The following is an 18,613-nucleotide window of genomic DNA, read 5'->3' on the forward strand; positions in this document are numbered from 1 at the left end:
AAATGAGACAAGGCTTGACATTTGATGAATTTTCCATCTCCTCTCTCTCCTCTGCTGACACTCGCTCTGAGGAAGGTTGTAAATGCAAGAGAGATTGTGGCATAATTCCTCAGACTGGCATTTCTGCCCCCTAGTCACCATTCGATTATCTTCCAAATTGCTGTGTCTCAGAGAGATAAAGATTTTTTATGGCTTGCTGACTTGAAACAACCACGAGAGCCAGCAAAAGATGGCTAAGCGGCCATGCATAGTAATTCCATTGGTAAATGACAAAATCTTTGTTTGTATGACATTTCCAAAATTACTACAGAAGATGAATCTGAAATACAAAATGTCACATTTGGCATGCAAAACTATCACAATGTATTTCGGTATAAAATTCATAGAGGCGTTTAATTTAGAATGTGTTTAATAACTCAGTCTGCCTGCATCAGTAATCCTGCCTTGAGGTTTAAAGAGATTGTCTTATTTATTCACACGGCGTTAATTTTTAAAATATTTTTGGCAACAAAAATGCTAAGGTTAAGTCTTTATTGTTAATTAAGATTTTATAATTAAACCAAAAAATAATTGTTATTCTGATTAGTGTTTAATTCTGACTTGTATGAAAAAAGCAAAAGAAGTTTAGCAACTTTCATTGTTTACTTAACTGTGATTTGATTCCAGAAGCATACTGTCTATATGGAAATGTACATTATCTCTCACAAAATAAAGTCTAGGCAGGATTAAAAAATTCTTTACTGTTAACTGCAGATTAACGGATGGTGCTACCAACATGGGTAGCCAGGAAAGTAACCTGTTTCTAAAAATGACATTAATTTTGCTTAAAGCACAATGTAATAGAGAATTCTTTAAGGTCAAATTATCCTTAAGGCTATTAGGATGGAAAACATGACTTTATGACTTTTGAGTTATTAATAATCTCAGTTTAATTTTTGTGTAATCTGAAGCAATAGGATATTAAACAGCTTATCAGTTGGTACCAACTTGTCAGCATTTACTAAAAATGAACGGCCCTTTGGTCCCAGCTGAAGGTTAAGCAATGAAATTCAAATGTGCTGTAAAATATTCTTCCATCATATTCTTTAGTTACATGCAGTTCATGCCAAGTTTTAGGCTGAAGCAGATAGAAATGCTCTTCTTCCTTTATTTATTTAGACTCTCAGTTGAAGCCTGTGGGGCAAGGTGACCTCATGTTGAAATTAAATGCAAGCATTCAATCAGGTGAGGTGTTAGTCTGACCTGCTTTGCACATCACTCATCAATGGGGTCCATGATCTGTGATTAGTGAGAGAGGTCAGGCTGTCACCATCCAAGCTGGCTGTCCATGTTCATCCATTCCTTAAGAGGCCTGCTGTGTGGCTTTCAGAAGTGTTAGTTTCCTGTCCATTCTATCTCATTATAATAGATGAATGGTTTCTGATGTCACAGATCATTAACATACCACGCTTAAGCACCGGCTAAACTTTCCCTCACATAATCGGTAGGCCTGCCTTTTGACCCCCTAATTACATCTCCCGTAGTCCGCCTCTGTTATCACGACTAATACCTGACAATTACAGGTTGAGTAAAAATAATTGTCTACTTTTTCCCTCCATGAGAAGTGCATTGTGGCTAATTGTGTGGTTTTACCCAATTCCTGCATCGTTCAAGAAATTCAAGAAACCCTCTTTTCTTTAGGTTGAGCAGAGTCGGTCACCTCAGCCTCTTCAGATAGAGATGAAATGCATCAGGGGTCTCAAGAACAAGGTGCCCCAAGGCTCCTACCTCCTCAAAGTGTCCCTGCTTGGTCAACCAGGTGGTCGTGTCTTGCAATGGTACCCAGCGGAGCAGCTGAAGAGCAGAACACACCCCGTGAGGCACGGTGGAAACTTTTACGATGTGGGGCTGTTTTTCCATGAAAGCCTCTATGTGGTAAGCTGGTCTTTTTGCACATGGATCACTATCTGTCCAGCTTTTCACCTCTAGAGATGGTTTTAGATATTCAACTTGGTGTGCTAAACAGAAAGAATTTCATTCATTATTCAGCAAATACCCAATACGCATCTGATATGAGCCAAGCTCTGTGTTACATGCCAAGAGGTCACTAACATATGTATTTTGTGTGTGTGCAATTGTGTGTATACATTGGGAGGCAGCCGGGGACACTGATTGAGGGCGACAACTCAGCTTTAGGTAGGAGGGAAAGATGGAGGTTGTTTGGAAAATAGATTATGGGTATACGGGAAAGTGTTTACCAAGCAAAGGAATTCTAGAGAAGACAGTGCTGGAGGAGGAAGCTAGGGTTAAGTAAAATTAGAGAGTGATCATGGATGCAAGGATCAGAAGTGAGGGGTTCAAGATCATTGAGTGGCCTTTGGAAGCAGAGAGGATAAGCTTAGCTTTCTCTCAGGCATCAGCACCAGACAGACTAAGACAGGGAACTCCAGCCCACAGAGAAGAAAGGAAGAGGCTGGGTTAGTCCTAGAACCCTTACCATGTTATGGTGCATGAGATGCCAGGCTTGAGAATAGACTGTTTGCTAATATAGAATTGCCTTTTATATCATTAATTTGGATGAACAAGATGAACATTGTAACAATCAGCGTAGGTATCGTGGGGCATCAGGGCTGACAAGATTCACTGAGGAACCAAGCCTCAGTTGACTCATCTGTGAAACAGGAGTTAAAAAAATCTGCTTACCAGAGGCACTACAAAACATGAGGTGATTGTGGAAACCCACAGTGCCAATACACAGGAAGAATTCAGAAGTGTCTGTGGTTATTATCATTATAGTTATTCTGTCTCTCTGACGGAGAAGCTTGTAAATGTTTACCAGGTGACTTTCATTTCAATACATAGGACAAATGCTTATAAATATATATATTTAAGCTTTTTATTTTATATTGGAGTATAACTGGTTAACAATGTTGTGATAGTTTCATGGACAGAGTAGAGTGACTCCGCCATACATATACATGTATCCATTCTCCCCCAAACTCCCCTCCCTTCCAGGCTGCTGCATAACACTGAGCAGAGTTCCCTGTGCTTTACAGTAGGTCCTTGTTGGTTACCCATTTTCAGTAGAGCTGTGTGTAAAAGTCGATCTCAAACTCCCTCACTAGCCCTTCCCCTCACTTTTCCTCCCTGGTGAACATAAATTTGTTCTCTAAGTATGTGAGTCTGTTTCTGTGATAAACGCTTATATTTTGAACAATTTTTGAATTAACCTTTGCTTGAGAAAGATGTTGGTTAACACTTTTTTTCCTCTAGTGAATGACCCCCAAAGCCTTGTTAAAATGTGTGGGGTGCAGGCGAGAGGCATAAGTCAAGGGAGGATATGGAGGAGACTCACCCCCTGGGGGAGCCCACTCCCCTGTAGAACCAGACCTTGAGGACAAGTAACAAGAAGGCAGCAGGTGCAGTTCAGCCCACGAGCTGAGATCTTGGTTCTTGCTATTTACCTCAGAGTGGTTCTTGCTATTTACCTCAGAGCAATTTCAGGAATGTGGTGACAGCTAAGATTTTAGTTAATAATTTAAAAAAAGGGTCCACCCAGTACCTAATGGGCAACTACATTCTTCTGGTAGATTTTAATTAAGTACCTATCCTTTTAAAGCTTGGATCTGGGCTACTGAATATGTCATTCAAAGAGCTTGCTATCTAGAGCCATCTGCATAAGTAGATGTTTTATGATGGCATGCATGCTTCGTCACTCAGCTGTGTCCGACTCTTTGCCATCCCATGGACTGTCGCCCGTCAGACTTCTCTGTGCATGAGATTCTCCAGGCAAGAATACTGGAGTGGGTTGCCATTTCCTTCTCCAAGGGATCTTCCCAACCCAGGGATCCAATCCACGTCTCCAGCATCTCCTGCATTGCATTCTTTACTGCTGAGCCACCAGGGAAACCCCTAACATAAGTGCTACAGATTAAATGTCAGGAGGGTTTAGAGGACAAAGAGGTCCATCAAGAATGTCTTCGAGGACAAGGAGCAAAACCACAAAGAGACGGATGTTGTCAAAAAATGTGCACAGCGTTGAGAAGTGCATCAAGTCCATAGGGGAAAGCAGAAGCAGCTCATTCCTCCAACAGTGAAATGCATTTTTCCCTTCCTGCCAAACAGAACACAAAGCATCTTGGAATAGTTGAAATAACAACCCCAAATTTTCTTCCCTTGTATCAGAAGCGAGCAAACCAAAATAATTACCTCCTGCCACAGCCAAGGAAAATTTATTCTTTAACAGCCTGACAAAATGTCACTGAATTACATCCATCCCTTGGTATCACCTAGCAAAATCCTGGATCCCCAAAGAGATCTACTAGGCTATTTCACATGCAGTGAATGTAAGAAAAGTACAAAAATTCAGGACAAAAACAGAAACAGGCAAAGCACCAATACCCCCAGAACTTGACAGGAAAGAGAAGTTATTAGAAGCTGTTTGATTTCAGAATAAAAATGCTGTTGCTCAAAGTTCTACTCATTCCACTGGGTTCTAGCAAGTTTTTCCACTAACCACACAGTTCTGCCTGCCAGTTACTCTGCTGACAGTTTATGGGAGACTGACTGTTAAAACAGCAAGGTTTAAAGAAGTGTCATTTTTCAATAGTAGGAACAGATAACACAAAAACACACAAATGGATTTGTGTATATAACCAATGAAAGGACATCTAAGATACTTATGTCATTCCTTTCCAAATACAAGCCGAAGTCAGGGTTATTTCTCCATGAACAGGAGAAACTGGCTTCATACGGTTGTTTGAGAGTTCAAGACATCTTACTTATTTAAACAGGGGAAGATGGTGATCTATTTCTATGCAGACAGAAGGGACTGTTTTCCCTGGTGGCTCAGATGGTAAAAAATTTGCCTGCAATGAAGGAGACCTGGGTTCAGTCCCTGTGTGGGGAAGATCCCCTGGAAAAGGGAATGGCCACCCACTCCAGTATTCTTGTCTGGAGAAGTCCATGCACAGAGGAGACTGGTGGGCTACAGTTCACGGGGTCTCAAAGAGTTGGACATAACTTAACAACAACAAAAAGACACCAGTCATATGGTGGACTTTGGTAATAGTTCAGTTCAGTTCAGTCGCTCAGTCGTGTCAGACTCTTTGCGGCCACATGAATTGCAGCACGCCAGGCCTCCCTGTCCATCACCAACTCCGGGAGTTTACCCAAACTCATGTCCATCAAGTCGGTGATGCCATCCAACCATCTCATCCTCTGTCGTCCCCTTCTCCTCCTGCCCCCAATCCTTCCCAGCATCAGGGTCTTTTCCAGTGAGTCACCTCTTCTCATGAGATGGACAAAGTATTGGAGTTTCAGCTTCAACATCAGTCCTTCCAATGAACATCCAGGACTGATCTCCTTTAGGATGGACTGGTTGGATCTCCTTGTAGTCCAAGGGACTCTCAAGAGTCTTCTCCAACACCACAGTTCAAGAGCATCAATTTTTCGGCGATCAGCTTTCTTCACAGTCCAACTCTCACATCCATACGTGACTACTGGAAAAACCATAGCCTTGACTAGATGGACTTTTGTTGGCAAAGCAATGTCTCTGCTTTTTAATATGCTATCTAGGTTGGTCATAACTTTCCTTCCAAGGAGCAAGCGTCTTTTAATTTCATGGCTGCAATCACCATCTGCAGTTACTTTGGAGCCCCCCCAAATAAAGTCTGACACTGTTTCCACTGTTTCCCCGTCTATTTCCCATGAAGTAATGGGACCAGATGCCATGATCTTAGTCTTCTGAATGTTGAGCTTTAAGCCAACTTTTTCACTCTCCTCTCTCACACTTTCATCATGAGGCTTTTTAGTTCTTCTTCACTTTCTATCATAAGGGTGGTGTCATCTGCATATCTGAGGTTATTGATATTTCTCCCGGCAATCTTGATTCCAGCTTCTGCTTCTTCCAGCCCAGCATTTCTCATGATGTACTCTGCATGTAAGTTGAATAAGCAGAGTGACAATACACAGCCTTGACGTACTCCTTTTCCTATTTGGAACCAGTCTGTTGTTCCAGGTCCAGTTCTAACTGTTGCTTCCTGACCTGCATACAGGTTTCTCAAGAGACAGGTCAGATGGTCTGGTATTCCCATCTCTTTCACAATTTTCCACAGTTTATTGTGATCCACACAGTCAAAGGCTTTGGCATAGTCACTAAAGCATAAATAGATGTTTTTCTGGAACTCTCTTGCTTTTTTGATGATCCAACGGATGTTGGCAATTTGATCTCTGGCTCCTCTGCCTTTTCTAAAACCAGCTTGAACATCTGGAAGTTCACGGTTCACGTATTGCTGAAGCCTGGCTTGGAGAATTTTGAGCATTACTTTACTAGCGTGTGAGATGAATGCAATTGTGCAGTAGTTTGAGCATTCTTTGGCATTGCCTTTCTTTGAGATTGGAATGAAAACTGACCTTTTCCAGTCCTGTGGTCACTGCTGAGTTTTCCATATTTGCTGGCATATTGAGTTCAGCACTTCCACAGCATCATCTTTCAGGATTTGAAATAGCTCAACTGGAATTCCATCACCTCCACTAGCTTTGTTCGTAGTGATGCTTTCTAAGGCCCACTTGACTTCACATTCCAGGATGTCTGGCTCTAGGTGAGTGATCACACCATCGTGATTATCTGGGTCGTGAAGATCTTTTTTGTACAGTTCTTCTGTGTATTCTTGCCACCTCTTCTTAATATCTTCTGCTTCTGTTAGGTCCATACCATTTCTGTCCTTTATCGAGCCCATCTTTGCATGAAATGTTCCATTGGTATCTCTAATTTTCTTGAATCAGTAATAGTATCTTGGCCCAAAGAACATTTCATTAATTACTAGATAGAATTGTTATGCTTATAATTCTCATTTTCTTTGGTACAGGGATGGGCCATCTTAAAAAAGGATATAAATAGTAGGTAAAAAGCAAAACCAGCAAAATGCAGGCAAAGAACATTGATTAATGAATTTAAAAAATTTTCTGAAAGGTCATGTGCTCATGTTGGGCTAAGCCCCAGGCAGGTCTAACCAATATGACCAGGCCCTTTGTGTGGAGCAGGTAACCCATGCTGACTCCAAATTTGCTGACATAACAAGGTTATTATTTCTGGAAGGATGTAGCATTCTGGAGAAATTTCTGTATGATTCCATTAAGACCATGGTTCCTTCAATTTAAACCTATATATTTCACTTTTTATATTACTCTACACCACACAGGAAATAAAACCATGTTTTGGACTGAGTGTTTGTGTCACCAAAGGAAAAAAATTACTTGATTTTGATGGTACTTAACCCCATTTTATTCCATAAGTACATCTTTTTTTTTTTTTTTTTGAATCACCTGTCAGTGTGAATAATGAGATTTTATGAATACTAGTTTAAAGGCAAAAAAATATATTAAATTGTGGCAATTTTGAGGATTCCTTTAGGAAGACGTCAAGCATATGACATAATTTCCTTGGATAGTATTTACAAGCTCTATAACTTCCCAAGTGACGCTAGTGGTAAAGAATCCACCTGCCAATACAGGAGCCATAAGATCCCTGATTTGGGAAGATCCCCTGGAGAAGGAAATGGCAACCCACTCCAGTATTCTTGCCTGGAGAATCCCATGGACAGAGGAGCCTGATGGGCTACAGTCTATTGGGCCCCACAGAGTTGAACACAATTTAGCAACTGAGCATGCACAAATTACCACACAGTCGTATAAGTTCAGTTTACCAACAACGAATACTACAAGGAAATGTTAAGATAATCTTAAGAGCCAAATCTTGGTGTTAGTAGTTTCTAAAATAGAAATAAATCTGATTGAGAAGAAACACACCAATTTAGAGAAAAAGACATCATTTTAACATTAATTATATATGGAGAACCTGTCACTGGTAGTGAATAAGGAAATAAATGTTATTTTATGGTCTTATGACTTCATGTTTATTTAGTCTTATCTCCCCTCTTTAAACTACAAAAACAATATTTTAGGTAAATATTTTCAAAACAGAGAAGTGAGCTCATAAACTGACTTCCTTGAGGCATGAGCAAACTTGACCTTGCTCATTCTCCAGTGGAAAGGTAGATGAAAGCCTGCTGATGTGCCTTCTAGAAATTTCCAGAGTACTTAGTCATGCTTGGAGACTTCCCCAAGTGCATCAGCTGATGTTAACAGCCAACTCAATTATTTTAAAGACCAAGAAGAAGTTTCTTTCCAGATAATTTTTGATATTTCCAAGTGAAAATAGCTGTTTTAGCCTTTATGATTATAGAAGACAACTTAAGCTCTTTGGGAAGAAAATCAGAGAATTAAAAAAAAAAATACATGTCAAAGTCTAGTTCTCAGCAAGCATGTATTCCTGTTCTGAAACCACATTACCTGCATCCACGCTTACCTTCCTTTTATTAGTCATAGCTGTCTAACTACACAAAGGAGATAAATAAATACATAATTTTGTGTTTGATAAATGTATGGGTTTGATAAATAAGTATATAATCACTTCAAACTTAGGAAAAAAATATAAGTAATAGAAGAGTCACACTAAATGGTGCCAGCCAACACTGTGTGGGGTAAGCAAGTTACTCCCCTGAGTTGGCTCTGATTTTCTGACCGACATAATGGGGAGACATAGAAAAATGTTATTGTTTTAAGCACTGAATTTTGGAATTGTTTGTTATGCAGCAATGGATAACTGAGGAACTAATTTGGCCCCTTCTATGATCAAGAGCTGGGCTTCCCAGCTGATTCAGTGGTAAAGAATCTGCCTGCCAATGTGAGAGATGCAGGAGATGGGGGTTCAATCCCCGGGTTGGGAAGATCCCTGGAGAAGGAAATGGAAAACCCACTCCAGTAATCTTGCCTGGAGAATTCCTTGGACAGAGGAGCCTGGCGAGCTACAGTCCGTGGGATTGCAGAATCAGACCTGACTGAGCATGCATGCACAAATGACCAAGAGCTGTATCAAGAGTTGGAGAAATAGAGTCAGGGCTCTCAAATTGCTTGGGTAGCTTTTGCAATTTCTGTCTTGTGTGCTTAAAGAAAAAGAATCATTATATATTTGTATTTAGAGTTGGTTCACCCAAAAGGCATTTGATTCCTGTGTGCAATGCCTGGTCCTTGAGTTATGCTGTGTGTATGTAGAAAGGAAGGTATAAGAGATGGGAGCAGATAGGTAGAGGGCTCTTACGGACTGAAATGTATTCTCTCCAAACTCAGGGCCTGAGGTCTTAAATCCCAGGACCTCAGACTGGGACTATGCTTGGAGACAGGGTCTCTTTAAGAGGTTAAGTTAAAATGAGAACCCTGGTGGTGGTGGTGGTTCAGTCGCTAAGTTGTGTCTGACTCCAGCAACCCCATGGACTGTAGCCTGTCAGCTCCTCTGTCCATGGGATTCCCCAGGCAAAAATACTGGAGTGGGTTGCTATTTCCTTCTCCAGGGGATCTTCCTTACCCAGGAATCGAACCCGGCTCTCCTACATTGCAGGCAGATTCTTTACCAACTGAGCTACAAGGGAAGTCCACTTGAAGTTGAGGTAAACTTGTAGCTGAGAACACTGGGGTAAATCCTAATCCAGTAGGACTGATGTCCTTATAAGAAGAGGAGATTAGGGCACAGAAACCATGGAAGACCACGTGAAGACACAGGGAGACAAACAAGGAGAGAGATTTCCGAAGAAATTAATCCTGGTGTCGTGTCGATCTTGGACTTCTAGCTTCCAGATCTTTGAGAAAATAAGTTCCTGTTGTTTAAGTGTTCCAGTCAGTGGAACTTTGCTATGGTGGTCCTAAAAAAACTAATATAAGGGCTCCTGAAGAACTGGTGACAATGAATTGTCCTTTGATTTCATGGGAAAGAAGAAGCAACGATTAACTTCAGCCTTTTAGAATTCAATACATCAATTTGGCATCATTGACAGAAGGTCTAAGAAACCTGGCTTCAGCTCACTGTGTTATTGAACAATTTCATGGATATATAGAATTTTAAGAATTTTAAGAAGTGTGCTAAGCTGCTTCAGTTGTGTCTGAATTTTTGTGAGCCTATGGACTGTCCCCCACCAGGATCCTCTGTCCATGGGATCCTCTGGGCAAGAATGCTGGAGTGGGTTGCCATGCCCTTCTATAGGGCATCTTCCCTATAGACCCAAGGATTCAACCTGCCCCACTTGAGTCTCCTGTATTGGCAGGCAGGTTCTTTGCTGCTAGCGCCACCTGGGAAGCCCTTTAAGAAGTATATCAACCAGTTAATATTTATACTTCAGTGTGGCAAGGTATCATTATAGCAGTAGATGGGCACTATTTTTGTTTTACTGGAGGGAAATCCAATATGAATAAAGTGGCAACTTTTCAAACATGACATTTAATCCATGCATGTAAATCAAACTGAGAATCTATTATTCATTATTAAAGGGGTGGCCTATTTTTATTACTCTGAGAATGAAACACAAATACTGTGAAAAATTTAGTGCCTTTTCTTGAACTTTTGAGACACTTATCATGTAGTCATTTGGCTAGTACTGGCTCTCATTTTAAAATATAGCCATGAAATTAATAAGTTTGGAGTTTTATGCCTGAAAAAAGGATGCTCCATTTCAGTGAAATAGGCAAATTTATTTTTTATTTAAAGCTTTCTAAATACTTAAGATGGTAAAGGACTATAGTAATGTTCTGATTCCAGTATGTATATGAAGAATATAGTTCATATTCTTGTCATTATTAGTCATGGTCCCAGCGTTCTTCCCTGAAGTGCTTTCTGAAAATGACATATATCAGAAACTGATTAAAATGACCTAAAGTATTAATTCTTAAACTATGATGAACTCAACATTTCGCAAGAGGTTATTTTCTGTGTGACATTTAATATCAAAGAATTGAAATGATTTTAATAACTCACAGGAAGGAGTGACTTTAGGAAAACTAGAGCTTGACCATGACTGCTGTTTTTTGATTATTGATTATCACCATCCATAATGAATAGCCCTGGCTATTAGCATTCAGTACTTTTGGGAAATGACTTAATCTCCTGGGCCTCAATTTCTTCATTTGTAAAATGGGAATCTAATACCTAATTTGCAAAGATTTTGTGAGCATTAAATAATGTGATGTCCAGATTGCTTAGTATAGTGGGTTACATGTAGGAAATAACTAGTAGCTATAATTGTTTTTTATTCATAACAATCTTTTATGTAGCATGTTTTCTTCTTTTCGCTCTGTTTGATTTCTCGAGCCCTTCAAAACATTCCTTCAAGAATTATTTGTTGATCCATTCTTGGTTTCTCTCTTCTAAGAAAACTCAATTTCCATTAAATTTGTTCGATGCTCTTTTGCCTCTTTTCCTTGTTACTAGGTGATGTGAAGGGTTTCAGGGCCATCAGTGTAAAAAGCCGGTTATCATTGTCACATATTCTCTGTCAGGGAGGAAGAGTAATGTGCGTTGAGTGCCTGCATTATGTCAGTTTCACCACTATGTGTTTAAAATGCCCATATGAGTGCAAATTTCACACCGTGCAATCTACTGTTAAATCCATTTTAAAAATGAGAGAAACTGAGATTTTTGAGATGAGAACTTGACCAGATGTTCAAAGCTGAGATTCAAACCCAGGTTTAAATGACTCCACAGTCCAAACACAAAGTTTCACAGCCTACCCTGAAGGACACAGCAAGAATTGATATGTTGGTTTTTTAAATCTGTAAACTACTCATCAGTTCCTATAATTTTCTTCACGTTTTTACCACATTTCTATTTCTGACGCCAAATCTCTCATTCTCTTCTGGCTCTTCTTCCGTCCCTTATGCCTGTTTTCTACATCTGTTCACATCTTTTTACTCAGAGTGGAGCGCCCCAGTCACAAAATAGTAGCTCTTGTTCACTCTGCATGCAATTCAATAATCAATTCAATTTTTACCAGTCTCACCTGGGGGATGAGGCTGCTGTATTACATAATATTGACAGGTGGTCACTTGATCTTAAATAATTTGGCAGCACTAGAACGTAAACTTCTTGAGAGTAGGGACTAGTGTCTATTCTGTTCACTGCCGAATCTCTGCCACCTAGAAATGTGGCTGTCTTGATAAACATTTTTTTAAATGAATGAATAAACCTAAAACTTCTAAAGTGTCACATGGCAGACTTCAAATAGATGAGTACTGACTGCCTTACAGTTGAAAAGTGTTTTAACTTTTAAAAAATTTGGTATTTTATGCAGATTCACATTCTTTATTTTATTGGAAATGCTTTTGAAATGCCGTAAATCCACCTTTGTCCTTTGTGTCTGTTCTCTACATCTGTTCACATCTGATTTATTCAGGGTTCAGAATGCCCTAGTTACCAAATAGTAGTTCTTGTTCACTTTGCGTGCAATTCAACAATCAAATCATTTTGAATTCTCTAAAGAGGAGGAACTTGCTTCTATATTTGAACTCACTCACATTCAGAGGGAATAAGTTTTAATATTTCAACATCTATACAAAATGCTTTACAATGACTTTTAAGACACTAATTCTCTTATGAACACTGACTGAAGTCACAAAGGGCTGACGAGGGTAAAGAATTTCTCCAAGGTCACAAGGCCTGGTAATTGCAAAGAGCAAGGCTGGCTATCTTTTCCTATCCATCTGCCGCATGCGTGTACCAAACAGTAGTCAATGGCTTTGAACTGATGGGGCTCTCAGAGCTTCTAGTGGTTGGCAGGAAAAGGATTTATGCTCAAACAAACACAAAATCACTAAGCTCAAAGACCAATAAAGGTCAGTCTAGTAGACTACAAAGCTGAGCACGTCAAGCCCCTGCTTAAGCTCCCCTAGTGGCTCCATTACACTCAGACTAAAAATCCAAATTCCTCACCTGGCCTTCCAAGCTTTACATGATCTGGCTCCCATCCTCCTTTCTAATTTCCTTGCATGTGACTTTTCTGCTTGTGTGTTTCATTTGAGTTTCACTTTCTCTTCTCTGAACAGACCAAGCTCATTCTTATTATAAGGTCACTGCATTAAATGTGGCTTCTGGCCGTGAGGTTCCTCCTCTAACCTTGACACTGCTGTCCAAGGTCAAGTGCCCCTTCCCGAGACAAGATTTTCTTGATAAAATAGCTCCTCCTCTGGTCATTTTCTAGTATATCTCTAATTTCTTTTTATTATTTTAATATTCTTAGTGATCAAGTAGAGCATTTCTCACTATTGATATCATCTTATTTGTTTATTACTTGTCCCTTCCCCCACCAGATTGTAGCTCAAGAAGAATAAGTTTTGTTTAATTATTTTTATCATCAGTGCCAAAAACTGTTGCTGAAGTTGTTGTTTAGTTGTTAAGTCATGTCTGACTCTTTTGGGATCCCATGGATGATAGCCCACCAGGCTCTTCTGCCCATGAGATTTCCCAGGCAAGAATACTGGTGTGGGTTGCCATTTCCTTCTCCAGGGTCTTTTCCCTGGCCCAGGCATTGAACCAGCACCTCCTGCATTAGCAGGCAAATTCTTTACCACTGAGCTACCTGGTAAGCACCTAGGGTGTGGTTGTGTAGTTTCATGAAAATGGTTCTCCTTTTACATTTGTTTGGTACTGAGTAATACCAAAAAGAGATATTTGCTAAAATATAAATGGGCTTTTAATAAATGTGTGTGAATGAATGATTGAATGAAGGGAAGCATAAATTTGGATATGGCTTTTGACATAGTCAAATCAATAATGTTAGTAGCTGGGAGAACATGAACAAATCATTACTTGTCTAAACCTTTTTTCAATCACCTGTACAATGGGCTTATATTAACCACATTGACATGCAGATCAAATGTTATAATGTGCATGTAAGAGCTTTGTAAAGTATAAGATGCTGCACAGGCATTAATATTATTGCCAGATATATCTTTGGTACCATGTGGGTTTCCCAAAGGGAAAGTGTTGATTAGCAATTATTGCCAAAATTTTTATCTTTTCCAAATGATGTATTTGCCTGTTCCTTGTAAAACCATTTGTGGTTAATTTGTTGGTCTTTGATCTAATCAGACTGCAGATGTTCAGAAATGCCATCTTTTTGTGCATTGAGGCTCAGTCACTGGGGTTTGTAAAAGTAATGGGCTGTGCCCAATTTTTCCCCAATGTCTTCAACTCTCAGGGACAATGAAGAGAAAAATCTATCTTTTGCCTAACAAGGAGAAACTGAAAAGAAAATTTAACTTTTTGTTTTCACAGTCAAAAAAAAAGGGGGGGAATATAGGGGGAGAAATCCCAGAACTAAATTTTCTAAATTAAAATATTCAATTAGATTTTGCCATCTCCCTAGAGTGAAATATTCTTAGTTGAACATTTGAGTAGCATGTGAAGAGATGAGTTATGACATATTGAGGTTGAGGTCAGGTAATGGAATTGCGATGTAATGAGATGACATGCCATATATTTCCTCTTGATTTCAGTCATGTTTGATGGAAAATGGTGGCAAGGCCATATTTTTTAGCCAGTAATTATTCAGGTATGAATCAGTTTGATCTCAGACAGAATTGTGGTTGCCCTGAGCTGCAGAAGTCAATTAGACATATGATCAAGGACACACAAATGTGTCTTGTCTTGGTACCTATATTGGACATTGATTCTCAAAGTCTCTTCTGAAGGACCATGTAAATCACTATTACCTTAACCTGCCTGTAAAAATTAAAATTCCCAAGTTTCACCTCAGACTTACTGACTTAAGGATGAGAATGGGCCCTAGAAATCTGCTTTTTAAATAAATGCCTTTGGATAATTCTCACACAAACCAAACAAATTAAAGGGGTACCTTGATGATGTCCTTGAGGACATCATTGTATGATTGTAAATGTTTCCCAAATAATTAAATTTGTTGTTAAGAAATCACAAAATGAGATTCAGGGACTGTAGGTTTGAGAGATCATAGACCTCTGATCTCATTTTAGGGAGATTTTTGTTTCAGAATTACTAATTTGTAAGCTATCTGATGAATCTAACATTTGGACTCATTCTTTATTTATTTTAAAATTATAGTTAATTTACAATGTGGTGTTAGTTTCAGGTGTATAGTGAAGTGACTCAGTTATATACACAATTTGTTTTTGTTTAGTTGCTGAGTTACATCCGACTCTTTGGAATCCCATAGACTGTAGCCTGCCAGGCTCCTCTGTCCATGGGATTCTCCAGGCAAGAATACTGGAGTGGGTTTGCCGTTTCCTTCTCCAGGGGATCTCTCTAACCCAGGAATGGAATCCGGTTCTGCATTGGCAGGTGGATTCTTTACCAGTGAGCCCCCAGGGAAGTCCTTATGTGTTTATACACATACATCTATAAATAAATAAATAATATTAATTTTATATACATAAATAATATACAAATTATATTTAAATGAACAAATAAATATGTAGCATTCATATTTATAACATATATAAACAAATAAGCATTTGCATTTATAAATATATATATATTCAGAAAGGCTCACTCTTTAAGGATCCCCAAGACAAAGTCATTGTGGGTGCTGGGATGATGGAGCGCTGTTGGAGGAAGCATGTTTTCTCTTGATAAGCTCTGGGTCTGCTTTTGATGGCTGAACCCAGTGGTAGCAATGATAGAGGGAACAGGCTGAATACAGAGAAACGTGTGGGGAAGAGCCCAGCTCCTCAGTCTGTAGGGGTCACCAGGGGCAGGAAATAGAGTTTAGAGGAGTGGTCCAGAGCCTGTTCACCAGGAATCCAAGGTAGGCTCTCTGATGTTCACCTCCAACACTCAGGAAGCACAGCGTGAATGGCTCTGGAGCACATTGCCGGAAATCAAATCCCAGCTCTAGCCTCTACACCTATTTTCTGTGTGACCTTGCCCCAGTTCTCTTTGCCTCAGGGGCGTCATTCGTCCCATGGAGTAAACAACAGGATCTACTTTGCACAATTATCATAGTGATTGAGTTCATAAGGATAAAGTGATTCAAAAAGTACCTTGCATTTAGTCAACTTTCAATAGAGATGAGAGCTTTCCTGGTGGCTTAGCGGTAAAGAATCGACCTGCCAGTGCAGGCAACACAGGCTCGATCCCTGGGTTGGAAAGATCCCCTGGAGAAGGAAAAGGCAGCCCACTCCAGTATTCTTGCCTGGGAAATCCCATGGACAGAGGAGCCTGGTGGGCTACAATTCATGGAGTTGCAAAGTGGGACACAACTTAGTGGCTAAACAATAACAGCGACAACAGATGAACAGTTGATACTCTACTGTTAGGATTAAGAAACTGAAAAAAACCCAATTTCTAAAACAGGGAACTGGAGTTATACATTTGCACACAAAGCACTGGCTTTCCAGTGGTGTTGGTGTAAGATTTTCCTCTCTTCTTCTAGAGAAGCTATGATGGTTAGAGCTGTTCCCAATCTCTGTCCTTGATCCCCAGGCCAAGATAAGTTTCCAAGAATAATTACTTTCTTTCATCCTGCAGCAGAAAGACGGGATTAGAGCTAATTTGTCTATTTATTTATCTTGGCTGAGGGAATGGAAAGGAAAATAAAATGGTGCTATTAAACTCTCACTAGATAATCTAGATTACCCTGTACTCCTCTGTCCAGAATTATTTGCCTCAAATAGAACACTTTGCTGTTTTCTAATGCAAATTAAATATGCTTATTTACTTTCGTGACTACCCTTTTCCTTACAGAATATGAGCTCCCAAAGACACCGTTTTGTTCCCTTTCCCTTCTCCCTACCTGCCACCTCCTTTTCATCACTGCTGTCCTTTCCCCCCGAGTCCTCTCCTCCACCGCCTTCCCAGCACTTTGTACATAGTGAAACAAGATCCATCCAAAGATGGTAGGTTACTTGTTTGAGTGGTAAATTGGGATTTGATCTCATGTTTGTATGATGCCAAAGCCCATGCTTTTAACCCACTAGGACATATAGCTTTCTTTTTAAATGAGAGAAAGAATTAAACAGGGCAGGATTGAACAACTGGGACTGAGGTAACAGATATAAAGTCAGAACCATTGAAAATGCATTTGTAAGAATTCCAACCCAAGCATCACGTCCAACAGCATCATTGCAGACTTACCACAAACAACTCAAGTATTATTGGGTACTCCGCTTGTCTCTAGAAGTGCAGGTTATGTGCATATTCACATTTTCCTCTACTGTTGACTGTATCTTGCTTGCATGTGTGCTAAGTTGCTTCAGTCGTGTCCTACTCTTCACAGCCCCATGGACTGTAATCTGCTAGGCTCCTCTGTCCGTGGGATTTTTCAAGCAAGAATACTGGTCTGGGTTATCAGGCCCTCCTCCAGGGGATCTTCCCAACCCAGGGATCGAACCTGAACCTCTTATGTCTCCTGAACCTCTTATGTCTCCTGCACTGGCAGGTGGATACTTTACCAATGAGCCACTGACAAAAGAGCCACTAGAATTTTGATTTTATATCCTGTGACTTAGAACTATGTTTCTGAAGCTATCTTGATGGAATAATTATATTTATACGGTAGTTAAGACTGGATGTAAGTCAGGACTTCCCTGGTGGTTCAGTGGTAAAAAAATCTTCCTGCCAATGCAGGAGGCACATGTTTGAGCCCTGATCTAGGAAGATCCCCCTTGCCTCAGAGCAACTAAGCCTGTGTACTGCAACTCCTGAGCCTGTGCTTTAGAGGCCAGGAGCCACAACAACTGAGCCTACGCGCCACAAGTACTAAAGCTAGAGCTCTCTAGAGCCCGTGTTCCACAACAAGAGACGCCACCACGATGACAAATCCATGCACCGCAACTGGAGAGTAGCCACCACTCGCTGCAACTAGAGAAAAGCCCATTCAGCGATGAAGATACAGTGCAATGAAAAATAAATAAATAAAATGTACACCCATGGTGGATTCATGTCAATGTATGGCAAAACAATACAATATTGTAAAGTTAAAAAATAGATAAATAAACTAATTTAAAAAAATTAAAAAATTAAATCATCAGTATTCATGCATCTTAAAAAAAAAATGAAAGACTGGATATGAGTTAGTACAGAGCAGGGGCAGTCAATATTATGTTTGTTATTTTCTGGTAACAAACCCCCAACACTTCAGTGGCTTATATGCATTCAATATTCCACATCAGTCCAAGACTGTTAAAAGTTCAGCAATTTCTCTTTTACCTGCAAAGTCTCTCACCCAATGACAGACTTGCTCCCTTGCCTGTTCCCTGAGATTAAAGCTATTTCTGGTCCTAACTCATATATGAAGGGTTTATCCTTTCTGAGATTTAGTTTCTCCTAAGTTTCTTTATGTCCAAAGTTCCCCAAGGAGTTCAGAAGTATACACAATTTTGTAATTTAATTGAAATCTTTTCTTCATTACAGCAAGAATTATGGTCATTTATGACCATCTCCATCGTAAGGAGAAGCAGAACTTTAAAAGCCTTATATTTTTGAAATTACTTTATCTTTTTTTAAAATAACTTTTTCTTAGTATGAAAACAATAGTCATTCCAAATATTTCAGAAAATCCAGAAAATTGAAAAATACTTCGTCAATGTGCATTTTCATCATTTTGTAAGACTTCCCTAATCCTTTCTGAGTTGCTTCAATTTAAAAGTATTTGGTGTCCAAGTGGAAAGAATTTTGCTTTCTCTTCCAATCCTCCGTGCAAACTTCAGGATTCAAAATCCTCATTTGTTTCTTTTCTGCTTGTTCTCCACTCTCCTTTCACGTGCATCTTCTATA

At 39.7% G+C, this 18,613-nt stretch overlaps 1 protein-coding gene across 1 annotated transcript in view; it reads left to right on the top strand.

The window, feature by feature from the left end:
* Nucleotides 1-18,613, top strand: part of LOC145519051 (uncharacterized) — a 238,044-nt gene that overhangs the window by 67,132 nt on the left and 152,299 nt on the right. The window contains 1 exon segment of the mRNA XM_081524284.1: nucleotides 1,681-1,914. Coding sequence (XP_081380410.1) covers nucleotides 1,681-1,914 — 234 coding nt within the window.

This window comes from Giraffa tippelskirchi, chromosome 8, assembly GCF_054371585.1.
Source record: "Giraffa tippelskirchi isolate mGirTip1 chromosome 8, T2T-mGirTip1v1.2.pri, whole genome shotgun sequence".
In the NCBI taxonomy this organism is placed as follows: Eukaryota; Metazoa; Chordata; class Mammalia; order Artiodactyla; family Giraffidae; genus Giraffa; species Giraffa tippelskirchi.